Source organism: Culex quinquefasciatus, chromosome 3 (genome assembly GCF_015732765.1).
Source record: "Culex quinquefasciatus strain JHB chromosome 3, VPISU_Cqui_1.0_pri_paternal, whole genome shotgun sequence".
NCBI lineage: Eukaryota > Metazoa > Arthropoda > Insecta > Diptera > Culicidae > Culex > Culex quinquefasciatus.
In genome coordinates, this window is record NC_051863.1 from 151,564,597 (window position 1) to 151,586,558 (window position 21,962).

General features: G+C 40.7%; 3 protein-coding genes across 3 annotated transcripts; 1 reads left to right on the top strand and 2 right to left on the bottom strand.

Moving 5' to 3' along the window:
- Positions 1-4,532: 4,532 nt before the first annotated feature.
- On the bottom strand, positions 4,533-7,331 carry LOC6041335 (diacylglycerol kinase epsilon). The gene is made up of 4 exons (XM_001850560.2): positions 6,494-7,331; positions 5,892-6,436; positions 5,669-5,834; positions 4,533-5,612 (listed from the first exon to the last, which is right to left on the bottom strand). The coding sequence occupies exons 1-4, from the start codon at positions 7,110-7,112 to the stop codon at positions 5,320-5,322; spliced, it is 1,623 nt and encodes a 540-aa protein (XP_001850612.1). The 5' UTR covers positions 7,113-7,331; the 3' UTR covers positions 4,533-5,319.
- A 3,707-nt stretch (positions 7,332-11,038) lies between these two features.
- LOC6041336 lies at positions 11,039-12,629 on the top strand. The gene is given in 4 exon segments (XM_001850561.2): positions 11,039-11,222; positions 11,287-11,884; positions 11,959-12,400; positions 12,402-12,629. Coding segments are annotated over 4 exon segments (1,212 nt in total). The 5' UTR covers positions 11,039-11,182; the 3' UTR covers positions 12,534-12,629.
- A 114-nt stretch (positions 12,630-12,743) lies between these two features.
- On the bottom strand, positions 12,744-13,537 carry LOC119770516. The gene is made up of 2 exons (XM_038265519.1): positions 13,395-13,537; positions 12,744-13,338 (listed from the first exon to the last, which is right to left on the bottom strand). Exons 1-2 carry the CDS (start codon positions 13,432-13,434, stop codon positions 12,827-12,829), a joined length of 552 nt encoding a protein of 183 aa, XP_038121447.1. The 5' UTR covers positions 13,435-13,537; the 3' UTR covers positions 12,744-12,826.
- Positions 13,538-21,962: the final 8,425 nt, after the last annotated feature.

Consider the following 21,962-nt stretch of genomic DNA (forward strand, 5'->3'; position numbering starts at 1 on the left):
GTGTGACGCAAAATGCTTATAAATTAGTTTATCTTATTTCTCATCTGATTCACAATAAAAGTATCAATTCATTTGGGAAGTTTCGTTTCGAGCTTGGTTACATTCGGTGAGACTCATAGATTAACATGTATTTAGATTTTTATATATTCGACTTTCTTTGAAGTTATACTGTTTGTGGAAACATACCAATTTCCAAACCATGACCCCTTGTGATTGAGGGATTCTATATATAAAAGATATGGTATTTCCAAGAAAAATAATCTGTATTTCATAAAAGGGTTACTGGATCATTGTGTGTGTGTGTGTGTGTGTGTGTGTGTGTGTGTGTGTGTGTGTGGTCCAATCCAATACCCGCTAACCGGTAGCGAAATTATGGGAAAGTATAATTTGTATCAGACTTAGTATATGCCGAATGCTGATACAACTTATCTCAGTACCGGGTATTAGGTGGTGATAGCCCTCGCGCTGCTTCCAACGACCCATTTCAGAATGGCAGAGATCCTAGCGGCCCAATTCCGAGGTCGTTGGGCATTGTCCGGCCCAGCCTTAACATAGAAGCAAGCACCAGACGGATCCTTGATCTATCTTAAGACTCCCAATCCCTTCAGGCAAATCAGGGATCAGAGCGTATTTAATATGAGAAGAATACAACATGTTTCATAAACCTTCAGATGGCCGACTGGTTAGAGTCCCAGACCATCAATCCAAAGGTGTGAGTTCGAATCCCACCTGATTCAGTTTCGTTTTTGTTCCAACTCCTGATTCCAAATTTCAAAGGTACCGACCGGGATTTGATCCCTGAACCTTCTGCTTTTGAGGCAGAAGCCGTAACCATTAAGCCACGGAGCCGGTTATAAAAGGGTTACTGGATCATTACACTTTTAACCCTTTCAGGCCTGAATTTTCACAAAAATATGTTTTTATATAATGATGGGAAAACGATTCTTTTGACCGTACAAAAATTATATGATAGTTTAGGTTTTTTCATATTTGGGCCATTAGGGTGTAATATCAATATCGATTTTACAGCACAGCACTATTTTAGTTCCTTTTGGGGTCCTAAACAACCCCCCAAAGTTTGGGACCGATTGGTTTAGTCCTTACTTTGCGCAAAGCGATTAAATTTTCCATACAAATTTGTATGGGGAAAACCATTTTTTTTTTTGATTATGATATTTGAGCAATTCGTGCTTTCCATTTCATTAGGGCACAAAACTTTGTGTATCCCTCTCACACCTTATGCAAACTGTCATTCGAGTGAAAGGGATACACTATTGTTTACAAAAGTTTTGTGTCCTTTTGAAATGTTAGGCTCCAATTCTCTACGAAATCGGTCTTTTTTTGAATTTTAATTTTTGTATTTTTTAATCCGACTGATTTTGGTGCCTTCGGTATGCCCAAAGAAGCTATTTTGCATCATTAGTTTGTCCATATAATTTTCCATACAAATTTGGCAGTCGTCCATACACAGGGTTGTTACGGGAGAGTCGAAAAAAAATCCGCGCCAAATCCGCGCCGACCTGAAATCCGAAACCGCGAAAAATCCACGCCATATAAAAAAATATCACGACCAACATTTAAATTTTTTTATATTTTAATGAAGAAAAACTAATTCAGAAAGTATTTGATTAAAAAAAACTCGTTTTAAGTTTAAAGGCTCCAAAAGAATGAAAGCAATAAATCCATTTAAAAAAATCCTCAAGAGACGGTCAAGGCAAGGGTCATGAAAAAGAAATCTTCAAAATATATTTTATACAGTTTTTAATCCAAAATCCTGATCCAATTTCACTCCGAAAAAAATTTAATTTCCGATATTTAAAATAATGTCTTCTCATAATTTCAAAATCTCTTACATAAAATAGGACTCCAAAAATTGCGGAATTCAAGAATGTAAGAACTAAGAATTTAAAAATAAAAACAACAAATTTTAAAATTTTAAAATTTTAGAATTTCAGAATTTTAGAATTTTAGAAGATTGGAATTTTAGAATTTTAGAAGATTGGAATTTAAGAATTTAGGATTTTAGAATTTGAGAATTTTAGAATTTATAAGCTTAAGGATACTAAAATCATTTTAGATTTGAAAAAAAATTTATAGGTTATTTTGAATTTGATATTTTTAAGTTTTTAAATTTTGATCTTTTTAATTTTACATACCAATACCGATTACCCAAATTTTTGGTATTTTAAATGTCAGATTGCTTAAATTTTGAATTTTGAAATTTCAGATTTTTTTAATTACTCAAAAGAAATTAAATATCCAGAGCCAGAGATGTAAAGAAATGACAAGAAACATATAAAAAATTATTTCTACATAATCTTTATCTTCATTTTTCGACGTTTCGTACCAAGAAAATTCAAACAAACATTTTCAAAATTGCCATCCGCGCGAAATCCGCGCCTGAGCAAAATTAGCCAGCAAATCCGCGCCAGATCCGCGCCGTCCGTAACAACCCTGCATACAAAACGATGTATGAAAATTAAAAAATCTGTATCTTTTGAAGGAATTTTGTAATCGATTTGGTGTCTTCGGCAAAAGTTGTAGGTATGGATATACAGTCGACTCTCTGGTTGTCAATATCCAAGGGACCGTCGAAGAAGAGAATCATCAGTTTACAGAACGATGCAAAATGAAGACTCGATTGAAAATATGTTTTTCTTGGTACCCAGCTATGGGAGAGAATCATGTCAACGTCCAGCAAACAAAAACAAATTAATGTCAAACACCCTTCAAAGCTTCGCTTCGCAAAGAAAAATGTCTATGCAAGCCATGAGATAGTGACAATATTGACAACCGGAAGAGATTTCTAAAGCAAACAGAATCCAAGGGACCGTCGAGGGAGAGATCCATCGAAAATATCGAGGAATAAAGCCAATCGAAGTATGCAGTTTGAAGGGACTGAAGAATTCATCGATAGATGGAGCAATATTGATATCGAGAAGATCGAAAGCCAGAGAGTCGACTGTAGAATACACTGGAAAAAAAATAAAAAAAAAATTTTGGTGATTTTTTATTTAAGTTTTTGTCACTAAAACTCAAGACTAACATTTTAAAAAGGCCAAATATTCAATATCACGCCCTTTTAAAATGTCTTGGTTTAAAAATTGTTTAAATATTTTTTCGAAAAGATCGGAAAATTTCACGAATGTTTCATATTTAAACATTGTAAATCGGACAATTAGTTGCTGAGATATCGACGTTAGAAAATGGTTGGTTGTTTGAGTGAGACATGGAAAACATAAATTTTCCTGTTTTTTAACCTTTGCATGGCAATATCTCAGCAACTAAGGGTCATATCTGGAGTTTTTTTTTTTTTTTTGAAAAGGTCCTATAAACCAAATTTTCATTTTTTGCTTTTTGGGTGTTTTTGAATACCGATTCAAAACTTTGAACAAGGCGGTTCTAAAAACACCCAAAAAGCAAAAATTGAAAATTTAGTTTATAGAACCTCTTCAAAAAAAACTCCAGATATCAACGAAGTTGAAAAAAGCAAAATATAGAGAATTTTCTCAGCCTTTCAAAAATATTTTTTCAGAAGTGGGCAAACATGTGCACTAATTTTAAAAAATGAAAAAGTGAGACTATATTCAAAAAAGTTACCTTAAAATGGCCTTAACTTGAAAACGGTGCACTTTATCAAAATTTCACTAAAATACTTTTTGATTGCAAATTGGATTTTACATCGAAAAATGAAGTTGAAAAATTTTTGCGATCAATATTCTGATTTTTTGAAAAAAATCAGTATTGATTCATAAATTCATAACTCGGTCAAAGATTTTTTGCACAACCTGAAAATTTCTGAAAAGTTGGCATTTTATGTCCCCTAAAACATATAAAAAAAATAGCGTTTTTTTGCAAATCAAATTTTAGTGACAAAAAGTTTAATAAAAAAATCACCATTTTTTACCGTGTATCATTTTTTCAGTGTAGTCCTTATCTATAGATATATACCTACAACTTTGCCGAAGACACCAAATCGATCAAAAAATTCCTTCAAGGATACAGATTTTTGAATTTTCATACATCGTTTTGTATGGAAGGCTGCCAAATTTGTATGGAAAATTATATGGACAAACTAATGATGCAAAATGGCTTCTTTGGGCAAACCGAAGGCACAAAAAAAGTTTCAGTCGGATTAAAAAATACAAACAAAGAATCGAATCCACGTTTCATGCTATATCAAAACTGGACTCATATTCGGATGCTCTGGAATGTCCTCTACAACTTTCCTGAAGAGAGTATGGTGCTAGCTTGCCTCTAAAAAAAGATACAGCGTGTTTAAAACTTGTCTAAAACGTGTTTTTGCTCGAAAATCACGTTTTAGACGAGTTTTGAGGACGCTATATCTTCTTTCAGGAGCAAGTTAGCATCATACTCTCTTGGGCAAAGTTGTAGAGCACATTCTAGAGCATCCGAATACGAGTCCGGTTTTAGTACAGCGTGAAACTTGGATTTTTTAATCATTAAAATTTTTAAAAAAATATTTTTTCCATGCAAATTCATGTGGAAAATTAAATTGTTATTTAGGACCCCAAAAGGAACTGAAAAAGTGCTGTGCTGGAAAATCGATTACACCCTATTGAGTCAGAGGTATTAAAAAACACCCAAAAAGCAATAAACAAAAATTTGATTTATTGAACCTTTTCAAAAACAACTCCAGAAATGGCTATCTTGGAACGAACGGCTAACACGAAGAGCTCACGTCGAGAACGAGAGCGAGGAGATGAAAGGACTACAAGTGCTCTCCCTCGCTCACGAGCTTTCTTTCATCTCGCTCGATTTCCAACACTGCTCAAATGTGAAGTTTGTATGGTAAAAGTCCAAGAAATGTATTAAACACCAAATTTCTTGTAATTTTGTCTGCAGCGTACGCTTCTTCCATACAAATATTTCCTAAAGTGAGATTCTTATAGGAAATGTAATGCTCTACAACTTTGTCGAAACCACGCGACACAAAATTTTGTTTTCTAATTTTCAAAGGTTTTAAACGACAAAAGCATAGGTAGTTATTATGTTAACGGCATAATTCGATTAAATAATCAGAAAGGCGTTGGCTAACTTGATTAATATCAAATTATTAAATATCGAATAATTTCCAAGGAACTAATTAAAGATTTATATATTTACCATTTTAGTAATTCAAATTGACAAATTCCATGTAAGGAAAACGTAGGTTTTTAATAAATAAATACCAAAAAAATCATCAACCTTTTACCTTAATCGTTATGCTTCCACAAACAGTAAAAAAAATCCGCGACTGTGACTAGCTACGCTTACCTTACGATACCGGCTTCCAAGAGCCTGTACTACCGCTGGCACTCACTCTGCACCTGCGCCCACGTTCTGCAGCATCGTCGCCTGGCCGCAGTGGTTAATTTTAACATCGCAAGCCGCCTGCATCCACGGCTCGCCGTCGGCCTGCACCGGCACCGTCCCGTTGATGCGGAACCGCACGCTTCGGGCCTGCCCCAGCCGGACCGGTTTGCTGAGGCCAACCTGCAGCTGGGCGATGTGGAACGACGACACGACGCCAAACACCTCCAGCACGCCGTCGGATATGCTGTGCGCCTCGCGCATTATTCCCCCGTGGGTGGGCGAATCTTTGCTCATTTCTGGGGAAAAAGAGATTTGAGATTTAGCTTGGAATCTTTTGCAGGGAGAGACAAACCCCAAAGTTTAACGCCAGCGCCCCACGAATCAATGTTAAGTACGACGATCGATTGCAGCTCGGGCAAATCTATTTTGACGTCGTCAAGATACAGCTCAACCTTCTTTTCCAAATCTACGCAGTCCTGTTGCATGACTTGGTGCGTACCGAAGCAGAGATACAGTGCCTGATGGGATAGACATTTGATTAGTAATTGATTCAAATTGAAGTGAATTAATCTTACCTTATTGATAAATCTACTACTAAACACGTACAGCGAGCTTTCCCGGGCTTTGTGGAAATTAAGCGTCACCAAAGCGTCCACCCCGACACTAAAATAATTGTACACGAAAACGCTTCGCCGCTGGTGAAACCTCGGAACCGGAAACCGAATATGATGATGGGCGTCAATTTCCATCAGCCACCGGTCCAGTTTAACAGCTCGCGCCTGCTGAATCTTGCGCAGATATTGGATCGGGTTGAACGTGTCCGGCCCTTCGGCGCCCCAGCCAAGAACGCGCGACAGATCGTTCCCGGTTCCCAGCGGCAGAATGGCCACCTCCGGCAGTGGATCCACGTTCATCTGCAGTATCGTGTTCAGGACCCAATCGACTGTTCCGTCACCTCCGGCGACCAAAATTCGACAAGTGGCCGGCGCAGCGTGAATTGCCCACTGAAGTGCTTCCTGAGGACCGTGCGATTCAAGCTCAAACACCTGCAACGGGTGCAGGATGCCGCGCATTTGAGCGACCACTTCCGGAGATCCGCTGCTGCCGGATTTTGAGTTTGCTGAAAGAAGAAATTTGATGTTATCTAAAATGTTAGAAAAAGTCATCAAGTACTCACCAACTACGATCAAAGGCCGCCACTGGTCCTTCCACTCGGGAGGAATAATTCCCGTCAGATGCACCTTCGGAGCTCCCTTCGTCCTCGACGCCAGAATGCACTTTGGGGGGAAAATCATGCTCTTAAACTCCCCAAAGTCGCACAGCGTGGACGAAACCTCCGAAAAGCACTTGTCGTGCGCCGTCCGCTGGCACCAGGCACACCGCTGACCATAAAGCCCCGGTTCGCTAATCTGGTCCACATCCTCCGCGCAAACGCAGCATTCCGATGCCAGCGGCAGATTCCCCCTAACCCACAAGTGCCGACTCTCCTTCCCATCATCCGCCCTGCTTCTAATTCGCAGCTCTTTACATCGAAACTCCACGTCCGCCTTCCGGACGCACCCATTATCGGAGCAAACCCCGCAATTCTCACAAAACACCCCATTCGAGGACATCAAAATTTCGCAGATAGAACAGAAACACGACCGATTCAGCAGCTTAATTGACTTCCACGCGTGCCGCCGCTTGCCGTCCGGAATGTACACGACTTGTTCTTTCAGAAAAAACCTGCCGGCGAGCCATACCGAGCCCAGAATCAGGAACACGGATAGGAACAGGTTGAACGAGCAATCAAACATGATTCTTGTTTTGGTGCCCCCACTGGGAAAACCACCTCCACCCCACTCTAACACAAAGCGCTGCACACCGTTCAAAAACTAGCAATTTTCCATCGTCACGCAAATAAATGCAAATTTAAAACCACGACCTTTTCAAGGATTTTTGGAAAAAGGAAAAAGGAAATTAATTTCCAGCTGATGCGCAAAATTGATGGATCGCGCGAGCTTTGTTTACGTTTTGATGCGCTGCTGGGATGCGTTCACGGAGCAACAACGTCAAAAGAGGTGTGAACGTGCATCCCCACCTCGCACGGAAAAAAAGTTTGTTTGACTCGAATGAAATTTTTACTTTTGTAAATAAGTGAGCGTTCTTTTATTATGTAAGGTACGCACTTCGGAAGGAATCGGTCAAGAAAAATTTCAAATGGGCAGCAGCGGTAGCGAAAGCAAGTCAGAGAGAGTGAAGAAAAGCCCCAAGAAAATATTTCCTCTCTTTTGTTCGGCCGTTCGTAAAGCTGTTTCTTGACCCCCTTTCTTTTGAAGAGGGGGTTCGAATGGCGTTTTACGCTCCATACAAAACTTTTAAAATTTGTATGGAAATCTCGATGGAAATTTTGTTACGAGGGGGTCTAAAAATCCGCACCATTTGATTTTGCTGGCCGGACAAAATTTGACCTCAATCTTGTTCGTGTACGTACACGCAATACATGTGCACGTGGATACCTAATGTATTGTTATCTCAAACAAAACATTGTAAACGGGCCAATGTCGAAGTGTAAACAAAGAGTCTATCCTGCTCACGTCAGTTGATGTTTATATTAGGAACGAGCAGGACAGACTTTTTGTTTACACTTCAACATCGACCCGTTTACAATGTTTTGCTAGATCTGAGGTTTAAATTTACATATGGATTTTGGACCCTACGCACAAAGAAAAAAACTGATCGTTCGTTGGATTAATTGTTTGCGTTCGCTATAGCGAATTATAATTCAAACGTATTCGGATAAAAAAGCACTCAAGCTCGCACTCAAGTGTCAAATCCAACAGATGTCAAACTGATCATATGTTGACGTTTCAACACCATTGTTTGACAATTTCCGAACACACCCACTGAAAATTTTGGCTCGAGCCTCGACTCGATTCAGGCTCGATCTTGAGTCAGATTGACTCGAGGCTCGAGCCAAAATTCTCAGTGTTTCAAGCTTTTGACAGCTGAGTCTTTCCAATTGGGTCCTAAAATTAAGCTTAAATTTGTGATATTATTGTTCACAACTAGAGAGCATGGAGTTTATTAGAGAACGGACATCTCAAACCAAAAGTACCAATCGAAGCACGAAAACTGTCAAACGGAGGTATCAATCGAGCTTAAGACAAAGGATTTTGCTCGATTGGTATCTCCGTTTGACAGTTCTCGTGCTTGGTACTTTTGGTTTGAGATGTCTGTTCTCTAATAAGCTCCAGGCTCTCTATTCACAACGATAATTCCCAGTCATGGCGTTCTCGTAGAGTTCTTACAGAATTCTAGTAGAGCGGAATTATTCTTACTAAAACGCAGGATGATCGCAGCTGCTAGATTTTCTCAAGAATTCTTTGATAATTCTAGCTCAAAGTCAATAACCGGTTCTAGCAGGAACCGGCGAAATTAACGGTTCTGTGATAATCCTGCAAGAATGCTGTTAGAACAACCGGACCCTAAGATGACAGTTTTCGTGAGTTGCGCGTATTCACCGACAGATGGCAAGTGGGCTTCGTCGGAGTCCGCCCATCAAATACGCAACTCAAAATTTGCATAGGAAACTTTTTTTTCGTGACGGCTTTTGCGGCACGCACCTTCAACTGTTCTAGACTAATGTTTGAACGTGGAGTATCTCTAAACATGTTTTGAAGAAAATGATTCCAGATTGCTTATTTTGTCTTTTTAAACCAAAACAAGGCTAAAGCTATATTTATTTAAACTCGCCATTTTCAAAAGTTTGGCTAGATAATATCGAAGGCCGCCATCTTAGGCCCACTGGGCCCACAAAACGGGGTACGCTCAAATTGTATGGGAGCTGTCAACATGCTCCCAGGCTGTGTTAGAACTATTCTGACAGATCATTGTGTTAGAATCCTGTGAGAATTTGGCAAGCATTTCTGCTAGGGGAGCGTTCTTTTATTACGTAACGCGAAAAATCGGACTTTTAGACCCCCCCCCCCTCGTAACAAAATTTCCATACAAATTTTAAAAATTTGTATGGAGCGTAACACGGCCTCCGACCCTCCCCTACTGCGTTACGTAATAAAAGAACGCTCCCTAGAATCCTGCACGAATTTTGCTAGAAAAAAACGGATCAGATTATTTGGGAGGCGGTTTGGCAAAATTCTAGTAGAAATCTGACATGCTTGCTAGAATCATTCTAGCAAGGGGCAGGAAACTCCAAGTATAATTAATAAATCTTAGTATACTTACGTTATTTTAATATACTTGTAAGTATACTAACGAAATTCGAACCACGAATTCCCACCGCTACTTTACGCTTCTTGGCTTTGACAGTTCTGGTGCTTGTGTGTGTTTATGTTTACATTAGAGCTTAAAAATTTGCATGACTTATCAGTTTTTAATATTATTCAAATATTCTTCGGTAAAAATTAAATAAAACCGACATTTATCAGCGGAGCAAGCATTGATTTTAGTGAATATTGGCTGTGGGCTACGACAATTCCTCGGACAGGGACAGGTTTACCTAGCCATCAATTCGCCGCAGATTGTTGCCTCGGAACAACGGTTGTGGTCCTACAATCATGGTAGAGGCCGTTGGACTGAATGCACCAGACAACAATTGTTTCCTCGTGCCGAAAATAAGCCCACCGGATGTTCACCGTCCATGAAAAATTCTTGATTCTTGAGAAATTGTTAATACAATAGAGAGCAGGTTCTGGATCAAATGTCCAGTTGATTGATTTTGGAATGTTCTCCAAGCCCTTGAGAAAGTTTTGGCAGAAAGCTCATCCGACTCGTTCAAATTCAATCCCAGCTGCAAAAAACGGCCCCGTTAAGATCCTTCATCTTCTTCTCTACAAACGCTATGTCCCTTACTTTTGCAACCGCTCAACTCGCGTCGGATTCCTCGTCATATATGATACTCTAAGTCCCTCTTGGAAGCACCGAACTGGCCTGCCGACACAACGAGTGGTCTATCGCTTCCTGCACAATCCCGAGTAACCGGTGCACCACAATCTCCCCCAAAATCATTCCCGCAACGGGTTCGCACAGTCCCCGTACCCGCGCATAATCTACAAAATCTCTTCGAAAAACACCGGAATGTAATCGCCAGAAGCGCCCCACAGGCCAACAAGAGTCGCCACTTCGAAAGAGATCCTAGCGTCGGAACTGGTCTCGAGACTAGCGCTGCCCTGGTGGATTACAATGTTGATCTTCCTGGAGGTGTCGTCGCTGAAAATGCATTCTAGCAGGATTCTAGTAGAACCAATTCTGTTAGAAATCCTCGTGTCTGGGAAAGCTTATTTTTCTGAGTATAATGACTCTTTGAACGTCCCGTGGAACGACCCCAAAGGATTTAAAATGGATTCTTAATTCAATTTTTTAAAATAACTACACTGCCCTTGACAGAAAAGGTCCTACTTGACAGCTCGTTCCAAGGGGACCATAGTTGATCCATCGAAAAAATGTTGCCTTGTAATTTTTTTTTGCATTAAAATGAAAAAAGTGATCAGGAACGGTTTTTTATCGTGTTTTTTACCGGTGTAGATAAAAATTGACTTAGGGCTTTAGTACCCAATTGTCAGATTAAATCAGAAATTTTCAGAGCTATGTAACTGGATTTAGCGTGTACAAACCTGTCAAGTTACCGTGTGTAGCCCTGTGCCAAAAAAAAAACATTCGTTAAATTTTCGATGTATTTTAGACAAAACATCGCACATGCATGCTGGCTGCCATTTGTCATACTTTCATCATTTTGTTGTGTACATTACTCGGAGCCAGAAGGTAAAAAGCACGTTTTCAATCGTTTTTTCGTCATAGTTAGAAAATATTGAGAGTTATCTACCAACAATAAAACCGTCAGGAACCAGGAACGCCCATCCGGTAGAAAATGGCTTCGAAGCTGCAGCAAGCGCTTGGACTATCGCTGGGTAAGTTTGCTTTGTTTACTGGTTGGATTCACTTTTTGAAAACAAACTTCTCTCAACTTCCAAGACGATTACATCGCCGAAAAGGGCATCGAGACGGGAGAACGTCCCAAGCCGGCCGCGGTCCCGCAAACTAACGAGGGTGCCGCCTTCTTCAAACGGCAGCTCCGTTCCGAACAGGAAGAGGAGGACGATGAGGATCTGCTGGACATGGACGATGATCCGGACGGCTTGCCCATGGACGATTGCGACGAGGACGAAATTCTGGGCGACACTCCACCGCCGTTGGTTCCGGTCGAGAAGCTTACTTCCGGCAACGAGGACGACGAGGCGAAGCTGGAAAAAGACGGCGGCGAGGGTGAAGAAGTCGAGCGGACATTTATTACGGTGGAGCAGCAACGGGGCATTCGGCACATGGCCTCGCAGCAGTGGCGGCTCAAAAGAGATGACAATGTGTTCAAGAAACCGACCGGGCTGCAGCCGCTAATGTCGGTCCGAGCCGAGTTCGATCGGAACACGGACAACTTGATCGCTTCGCTGGGCGAAAACGCCAAGTTTCACAACGATGAGTCGCGCGCTCGCATTCAGGACCGGCTCGGGAAGCTAGGTCGTCAGAATCACAATAACGGCGGCAGAAACAACGGCGGTCGCTTCCGGAACCAGAAGTTTGAACCACTCACTTTCTAATCTCTGCTCTATTTCATTTGTGTCTTTCCCCTTTTTGATTTCCCTCTTTCAGTCGAATCCGGAACCAGTTTAACGGCAAACCGAGCGTGGCTAGCTTCAACCCGAGTCGGGACCGCTTCCAGCAGCAGTCGCAGCCAAACCGCGGTGGTCCACTCAATGACCTGCGTCCACTTTTATCGGGTCCAAATCCGCTGGCAATCGATCCGTTCGGCGGCCAAATCGCTGCCTTCGAAGCTGCGTTGGCCCAATCGAGCGCGCAGGATCGGGACAAATTCTCGAGTGCGGTTCAGAACGCATTCCGCAACCATCAGCTGCAGCAACAGGGCGGACAGATGCAGCGGCCGGGACTGCTGGGAGTGGCGCCCTCCAACTGTCCGCAGATGGCACCGTTTGCGGCGGCCAACGTGCTGCTGAATCACCTGACGACTGTTCAGCAGAACTTTGGCCCCAAGTACGACATGAACATACAAAAGGAGATCCACGAGTTGCAGGGCAAAAAAAATGCTGTACGGCACGAGTGGCGTGGTCAGCACGGACGGGCCCGGCATCGAGGACGAACGGATTCGCCCGGTGGCCACCGATCTGAGTATGAACATGCGGTTCAGCTCGGCCGTGATCGAGAAGTAAATCCGCGAGATTGTTCTTTGACTTTTGAATTGACTTTTTTTCCGCTTTCGAAAACGCGCGCGTGCTTTTTCGACTTATTCGCTCAGGAATAAATGCTGGCTTTGTTTTTGCTTATCAGTAGGTTGATCTAATCTACGTAATGTTTATCTATGTAGAACATTGATATTTTTTTCAATAAATATAACAATTAACAGTATATTACTTTTAAACTTCTTTTATTGCAACGGTCAAGTTAAAATTCAAACTTATTATTCGGCGGTCACAGCTCACAAAACCACGTTGACAGGTTCTGCTCATCGACGGAACAGGGCCGGATCGTTGAACGGCGGCGGAGGCGGCAAGTTGAAGAACATGCTCAGGAAGTACGTGGTTGTGGCCATCTGCTGCAGCTGTTCGTAGGGCAACATCTGCTCCCACGATGGACCGGTTGTGACAGCGGCCTGCCGCTGCATCGAAGACGGAGGTACAATCGAGGGTCGCGTTGGTCCGCCGGAACCCTCCCCAAGTTCCGGAAACTGTCTGCGCCGGTTTCGCAGCTGCTGGATTCGATTGCGCGCATCGGCCGAAGCTTGGTAGGGAAGACGGTGGCGAGCAGATTCGTCACGATGGAAGTCCAGATTTCGGCTGCGGAACGAAACCTTCGGTTTCATACTCTGCGCCAAACTGCTTCTGGGTGGCGTTTCGCTGCGCTCGGAATCGGTGCGAAGCGTTCGCTGAATGCTGTCTGCAGGTTCGGAATTTGCTTCCGATATTTCCGGTGAATTTGGGGTTGTCGAGGTTATGTTCATTTTAGCGATATACTCGTCTGGAAAATTCGCTATTTCAATCGTGCTCGTGATGGTAAACAAAACATAAACTTACCAAGTGGAATATCCACTGATTTTTGATGATTTGAGGACATTTTTACACAAATGGTTAGTAGGTTTTCAATGTTTTTCAAAAATTTAGATCGCTTCTAGTAATGAAACTTCTTTGACCTTCAAGAGGAATAATTCGAATTAGGTTTTACGCCGACTCGATTTGGAGGTTAGAAATTTGACAGCTTGGCTGCACTGTTTACATTTTTTGCACGTGTGTCACAGTAAAAATGTGTGTGCGTGTGCGCTCGTGACGTCACGCTGTAAAACCTAATTATGTGTTTTTTAAAGTCGAAAAAAAAAATCCGCGCCAGTGTTTTTTAATTTGACGGCACAGATCTGTCGCCTTGAAAAAAAAACATCGCAAACAGAAAAAAAAATCGAAAAAATATTTATACACGCTTATTTTAAAAGGTAGGGGAGCTGGGGGTAAGACGGCCAGGCGGGTAAGACGGCCAGGCGGGTAAGACGGCCACCCCACTGTTTTACTAAGTATACTAATGAATATTACTAAAATGTTAAGCAATACTGTTCCTCATGCTAAATAATGCATATGGAGTCACCTTTGCCAAACCTATTGTTTGAAATAGTATAAAAATAGCTCAAAATATACAAATATTTTTTCTACTTGAAACTGGATGTAATTTTTATGATTTACAACTTAAGCATTTTGATTAGGTAACAATATGTAATACTTTCTTTAAATATTTTTTCATGTTAAATTGAAGTTTTCCCATGATTATGTCCCTCGAAAAAGTTTAAAAAATGCGTTGAGGTATTTGCAAAAAATATTTTATAAAATAAGTAATTTGGGGGCAAGACGGCCACCTCCACGGGGGGTAAGACGGCCACCCGTTATTTGTAAATTTGGTTAGATAAAGGTTGCATTTTTGAAGGATTTTCGACTGTTAAGGCATATTTAAGACATATTTGACATACTTTCGATAAAACTATCAATTTTTTATCAAAATGCTGTTAACTGCCGGTTCGTCAATATTCCTTACTGTGATATAAGGCTTTCTAGGCCCAGTGAAAAAAATATAATTTAACCCAAAAATGACGAACTTCTCGTCACAGTGTCCTGATGCAAACAATGATCGAGCTCGAGCTGTCACAGCCCTGCGAAGTATGTTGGCTGACATATCGGGCGGTCAGTCAAAAAAACTAGCTAGAAGTCGCCTGACAAAAAACTTTTGCTAGAAAGAGATAGGAAACCTGATGCAAACAATCGTCCAGCTGTAATGTAAACATACTTTGAATGTATTGGTAAATTTCTGACTAGAAAGCCTTATAGCAAAATTCATTGAAAGTATGAAATCCATTCAAACTTTTATTGTGAAAGCAGACAAAAATCAAAATACGAACGCATCCTGTCAAAGCTGTTGCGCCAAAGGCTGATGTACACGCTAACGACAAACCACTACATTTTTGTTCGGCGCAACAGATTTTTTCGCGCAACAGAAGTGTTGCGCACTTCGGTTTGGTGGTGCGCGGATAATAATGAAAGTCGCTAATTCAATATTGTTTACATAATTATGATTTACTAATTCTAATCGAAATACACAAACCAGTTAATTTGCATTAAATTGGGTATATTTTCGTGTAAAAATTCATAGTTTTTCATGAAATGTGGTCGCAATAATATGAAATTCACAAAGCCAAAATATAAAATTTGTTGAATAACATTTTTCTTCACATTTGAAACTTGTTATTTTCAACCAAAATAGTCATGATTTTCAGAGAAGTCTGTTCAACCAATCATGTAGGTATTTGGGTGGATTTAGCAAAGTTATCAACTTAATTTATAGCATTGACCGTCTTACCCCACATGGGTGGCCGTCTTACCCCGCGTGTTTTATATATATCCGATTTCAATTATTTTTTTAAAATTGCTGAATAGTATTAAAAAATGGTTTTTAGATCAACTAATTTATGTCATTTCTATAATGGACTATTAGTAGAACAATATGTACCTGATTTGAGATCAAAATAATCTGTAGTGTTAATTTTATGAGACTTCTCCCTTAGGGTGGCCGTCTTACCCCCATCTCCCCTACAGAAAGCATTTGGATCAGTACCGTTGATGAGTTGTGGATTCATATCCTACCTGCACCAAGTGGAACCTTTTAAGCCATTTTTGAAACAAAAAAAAATCAAATTATTCGCTCTACAGCATTGGCTTGGCGTTCTCGATTGCGAGATTCCTACTCGAAACTAGGTGTCCGATGGTTTGGTTGTTGAGGCAGCTGCAAACTTCTTTTTACACCTTAGCTTCCATCCACCCCGGGATTCGAACTGACGACCTTTGGATTGTGAGTCCAACTGCCTACCAGCGACTCTACCGAGGCAGGCCCAGGAAGATGACTCCTACACCTGGTTTGAGCTATCGACCTAACCCTTTAGGTTAGACCGCGGCCAACATTTACTTCCCCATCCGACGGAAGGCGTGGTCCTAGGCATACCCCTTTGTATGGGACGTCGTTTGGACCTCACCAATCTGCCTGAAATTTTCAGGGGTTACATATAAAACAGGGGTACATATAAAACTAACATCTGGCCAAAATATGAGCACTCTAGATCAACGGGAAGTGGGGCAAATCGGGACACAAAGTTTGGATCAAAATAAACATTTTTATGCATGTTTCTATTGTGAAATTGTCTCAGGAACACGAATATGATAAAATTATCACCAGAAAATGGAATCTAAGGAGTATCCCGAGCAAAAATTTACAATAAAAAAAATTATTAAAAGTAAAATTGTCTATTTAATATGTTAAACTGCCTTACCCAAAGCGTTCTCAGTCTTAGCAGGTCGAACCGAGTTGATATCTGGATGGAACACTTTTTTATTTGAGTTTGAAAATTATGCAATTTTTCCACTAAAATGCCAATAAAATTTTGCCTAAGTTATAGCCTTTTAAAATTTTTTGACGTTTTTGAACCTTCAAACTTTGTGTCCCGATTTGCCCCACTTCCCGTTGACCTAGAGTGCTCATATTTTGGCCAGATGTTAGTTTTATATGTACAAACAACCCCTGAAAATTTCAGGCAGATTTTTGAGGTCGATGCGAGATGGGTATGCTTTGCTCGTGGACTCGCTCTTAATAATTTAATAATTTAATTAAAAAATTTAAAAACTTAATCATTTAACAATTAAATAATTTAATAATTTAATACTTTAATAATTTAATAATTTAATAATTAAATAATTTCATAATTAAATAATTTAATAATTGGATACTTTAATAATTAAATAATTTAGTTATTTAATAATTTGTTTATTTAATTATTTAATAATTAAATAAAATTGAATAATTTAATAGTTTAATAATTTAATACTTTAATAATTCAATAATTTAATAAATTAATTATTTAATTTTTCAATAATTTGATAGTTTAATAATTTAATAATTAAAAAAAAATAATTATTTAATAATTTAATAATTTGATAACTTACGAACTTTCTTAAAAAATTAAAAAAAATCAATTGTAATATTTTCGTAATTTAGAAATTTAATAATTCGTACTTTTTTACGTTTTTGAGTCTGTAAGTTTTGGCAATTTAAAATTATGAATTCTATTTTTTTTATTGTTTGAATATGTAAATTTTTTTATGTATATTTTTTTTTAAATTTTAACATTACATTTCGCTTTTAGACATAGATTTTAGCAGATTGCTAAGTGGGTTTCGTCATGTTGTGATAATTGGGAGAAGAATCAATTCTACCTGAATCAGAGTGGCCTCAGAATTTTTATTTTTTCCAATAAACCAAAAATTTAAAAATTTCAATTTTTATATTAAAAAAAACTTAGAAAATCTAAAAAGTTTCATAGCTAAAAATTTTTGAAATTCTGTAATTTTTCGAATTTTGTTATTTTGATTTTAATAAAATTGTTTTTAATATGAATTGTTAAGCAGTTGTTTTAAAAATAGTGAGTTGTGATGTTACGTAAAATTTATATAATAAATCTCAATACATTTAAAAAAAATCGTTCCTTGAAGATTATTTCGAAGTTTCGTATTAAGAGAAAAAATCAATAATTTTTAGAAGAATATTTTCTTCTTTTGCACTCAACGAAAAAGAATGAATTTATTTAATTCCTAATAATATTTCCTTTGTAATTTGAAAGAAATTCTATCGTTCTCAATTATTTTGTTTATCAAAATTGCTGTCCGCGCGAAATCCGCGCCTGAGCAAAATTAGCCAGCAAATCCGCGCCAGATCCGCGCGATTCGCGCCATCCGCGCCGTTCATAACAACCTTGATACATTTTAATGATTTTAATGTCCAACATAAATAAATCAATTATTGCTAAATAAGATAACATTCTACATTAATTTTTCAAAAGGTCCTATCTGGATAGAAAACCCATGACGGATAGGTTGATTTGAAAATTTAATCTAAATTTGAAGATGGATCAAATATGGTCTCTTGGAACGAGCTTTCAGGTAAGATGCTTTCTGCCAAGAAAGAACGCAAAGTTAATTATTCAACATTAAATTTCAAATCAATTTTAAATCCTCTTTGGTCGTACAAAGGGTCATTTTACTCTGAAAAATAAGCTTTATCGTTGTGAGCAATAATGTCAGCAATTGGGTACTAAAGCTCTATGCCAATTTTTATGTACAACGGTAAAAAACACGATTAAAAACCATTTCTGATCACTTTTTTCATTTTAATGCAAAATTTTTTTTGACGAGACAACATTTTTTCGATGGATCAACTATGGTCCCCTTGGAACGACCTGTCAAGTAGGAGCTTTTCTGTCAAGAAGGACCGCGAGGTTAATTTTTCAAAATTGATTTAAAAATCCATTTTATGCTCTTCATTGTACTCAGAAAAATAAGCTTTATCGCTGTGAACAATAATATCAGCAATCTAAGCTTCATTTTAGGACCCAATATAAGCTTAATTTTAGGACCGAATTATGGCTTGAGCCTCGAGTCGATCGAGGCTAAATGGCATTGCGGCTCAAATTCTCCTTAAGAGAGACTGGGTAGATTTCGCTTGACGAAATTTGGGTGGAAATAATAGTAGTAATAGTAATAGAAATAATTCTAAAAATAGTGAATTAAGTGAGCTTGTGCCACAGAAAAAAATTAAAAAAATTGTCAGATGTTGTTCAAAAAGGGGGAAATCTGGGAAATTTACCTGCGTTTGGGTGAAGTATTTTACTCGAGTCTTAATGAATTCAAGCGAAAAATCCTCCAAACACGGGAGAAATTTAGTGAAATGATTTTTTTTTAACAACTCAGGAATTACTTTTCAGAAATGAATTAAAAACACCTAAAAATGAGGAACAGATACATCTAAAATCTGAGGACTAACTTATTTTGCACGACAACAACTCAAAAATTCACTACCCGTCGGTAAGCGTGCAACAGTTCCCACTCAGCGCGTTCCGTTTGAATTCCGTTTAGAATTCCGCTTGAGCGAAAAAAGTTCGATTCGAATTCTAAACAGTGTTCGTTTTAGATTCTAAAACGTATTCCGTTTCAAACGCAACAACCGGTTCCGTTTGAGTTTTCGCCGCAAATCGGTTCAAGCGGGATTTAAACGGAATCGAAACGGAATGGACGGGTTGGCTTTGACAGCTTCTTCTTCTTCTTATTTTCTTTCTGGTTTTCTTTTTTTGTCTAGGTTGAGTTCAAATTAGATTCGAATTCAACCAGAAAGGTTGCTTCAACAAGTGGTTTTTATTATTTTAAAACTATTTTTTATTTATTTGTCTTAAATAAAACGCGATCCAACCCCAAGTCCCTTTATTTTTAATGTTTGTTTCCAGTTTAACAAAAAAAACTATCCCTCGGGGCGGCCTACAACGTCATTCTAGGCGGCACCGGTCGACACTCCGGATCCCTTGCCATCGCTAAACCCGTGCAGCTCCACTAGGATGACCAGATCGAATTGGGCCTTCTTCGGGACCTTGAACTTTCCGAACTCCGCTCGCGCTTGAACTTTCCCGCTCCGTCCGCCTCGTTGAGCTTCTTGTCGTGGTTCTCCAGCAGCAGGGCACCCAGCGAGCGGTTCATGCTCAGGTCGATCAACTTGACGTCGTTGAACATGTTGTCTAAGCGAACCGTTTTAATGGAGCTGTTGTCCAGATCGAGGATTTCAACGGCGTTTGCTGATACGACCGGTTCGGCAATGCGAGCTCATCGTTCATCAACTACATCATTTGGCTCGGGCGGTGTCGTAAGCTGCGGACGAAACATGTCGAACAGGAACGGCGTCACCGATGGCTGAACGATTTCCACCAGCTCACGGCCATCAACCTCCGCAGCGTTCTTCATCCGAATCCGGATACGCTCATTGAACTCGAGCGGATGGCTCAACTTGACGATCTTCATCTGAAACGCGCGCAGATTTTTCCAAGGTTTCATCAACAGCAGCGGCGGCCGCAACTCCGTTGACGGAATGACCAACTCGTTGCCATAATCGATCAGGTGAACCTTGCGCAAGATCTTCGACGACGGACGGTCTGAAACAGAGAGAAGAGAGTGTTATTTCCAACCCTAGAAACAAGTAAAAGTAATCCAGCCAGACCTTTCCCAGCACCACAACCCGGTAAAAGCAGTTCTCGCACGACGCCGCGTAGATTCCTTCGTGACGAATCTCCGCATACCTGACCGGTTCGCCGGCCACGCTCGTCACAGTGGTGGTTCTGTTCAATCGGAAACATCGGCGGCCATGGATTACTCTGAACCAGCTCGACGGCTTCGAATTCCATTGCTTCGTCAGTCGACCGATCGAGCCGCTCAAGTCGTCCACCTTATGCGAGATGTCTACGCTTGTAAGGGATGAAGCTGGAATTAAAAAGCTTGGGATAGAAGGATGTTTTGCTTGCGAGATAGATTACTTACAGATCTTCCTGAATGGGGTGAAGTCGGCGTTGTTGCTCAGCGGCAGTACTGAACACTTGAGCGGGGCCACGACCGGGGTCAACGAGAAGTAGCTGCGCTGTTCGTCGCCTTCTCGGCTTCGGAAGCTGTGCTCAAGGAACGAGTATAGGATGCGGCCAACACCGAACCAAGGTTCGATAACCGACAGAGTGATCTCCTCGTGCACGGTCTTGGAGCTGAATTTGACGGTGAGCTTTTCAGGGTTTTCAGGGTTATTGTGGTTCAGTTTTTAAGTGTACTCCCCCGCCGATGGTTTTCACCTCGCTCAGGCTCAGTTTGGCTGGAAGTTCGGTGACGTCATTGGCTTCATTCTCGAATGCCTTGTCAATGGGGGCTTTGCTTGCTTTTTAACTTCGCTCGTCTTCGGCACGGGATGTTACATCTGATCCACGTTGTCCCCGATCATGATTTGCTGCGACCTTGCCGTCCATCTGGTTACAGGCCGTGTACAGCACACCAGGTCCCGAAGGTTTTAAAATTTGGGGTGGTCCTTCAGTTGCGGATAGCAAAAGTGCTCAATCTTGCACATCGTGAACTCACGCACCCGTATCAACACAGAACGCGGCAAGATCTCGTTACGAAACGAGTTGCCAATCTGGCGGCGGCAAACGGCAGCTTTTCCTGGTTGAACTCTGGCAAGCGCTTTTGATTGGCGAGGATTCCCTGTGCGTCCTCGCACTCGTCCTTCAGCTCCTTCGTTGCGTTCGTTGATCAGCTGATCCAACCGGAAGCACTTCTCATTCTTGACGTCCTTCACCATCAAATCGGCAAGCCGGTCCACGTGCCCCGTAGGTTTCAGCGCCGGCTTGCCCACCTCTTCTTCCGGATCTGCTCCCGACGTCACTTCAGTCGTTGTCGTGTTCATCATTTCCCCCGTTATCGCATCGAGGCTTAACCTGGACGTCTTCTCCACCCGGTGACAACTCAAAGAGATCCGTTTTTTTCCTGTTTAATATGGAGTAAAATAAAAAAAAATCACTTATATTGAGGATGGATAAACAAACAACTTGTTAGGTCATCTCAAGACCAGAGTCAGTTCCGGCTGTTCCTCCAACGGAAGTTGTTTAAGATGTCGAGGACTTGACACCAATCGGAAGAATCTGATCGCAACTCACCGCGCGAGACGGCGAAAGAAGACGCCATTCGCTACCAGCAATCCAGAATGTGGTATGTACTGCGAAACCGCGGACACTTCCCACTCGACGCGTCTCCAGTCGTTCAGCATGGTATAGTACACAAAGCGCATGTCGTGCTCGTTGCATCGATCGTCGATCTTTCATCCGGTCGCTGGATCGCGGCCAGGTTCCGCACCATGCACTGATAGAAGTAGATTGCCAAGGGTACTTCCAAAGCTGAACACAGTGTTCCAGGAGCTCCCAGGTTCAACCCAGCCATGTTCGAGGCCAATCCGGACAGCGATTCAACAGAAGGTCCCGGGAAGATCTGACTCTCCATCGCAGAAGCGATAAAGGGTGCTTTCATGCCACGATGCTGGTGCAGCACTCCCGGTGGCGGTTGCTGCAAAAAAAAAATGATAATGGTCTTCACGAACACTTCTCTGTGCTCGCGGATCTTGTCGCCGAGCCACTTCTCCAGCTTGAGATACTCACGTCCAGAATTCGCGTGGTGCAGGATCGTTCCAGAGTTGGGGTGATTTCCGAGGAAAAT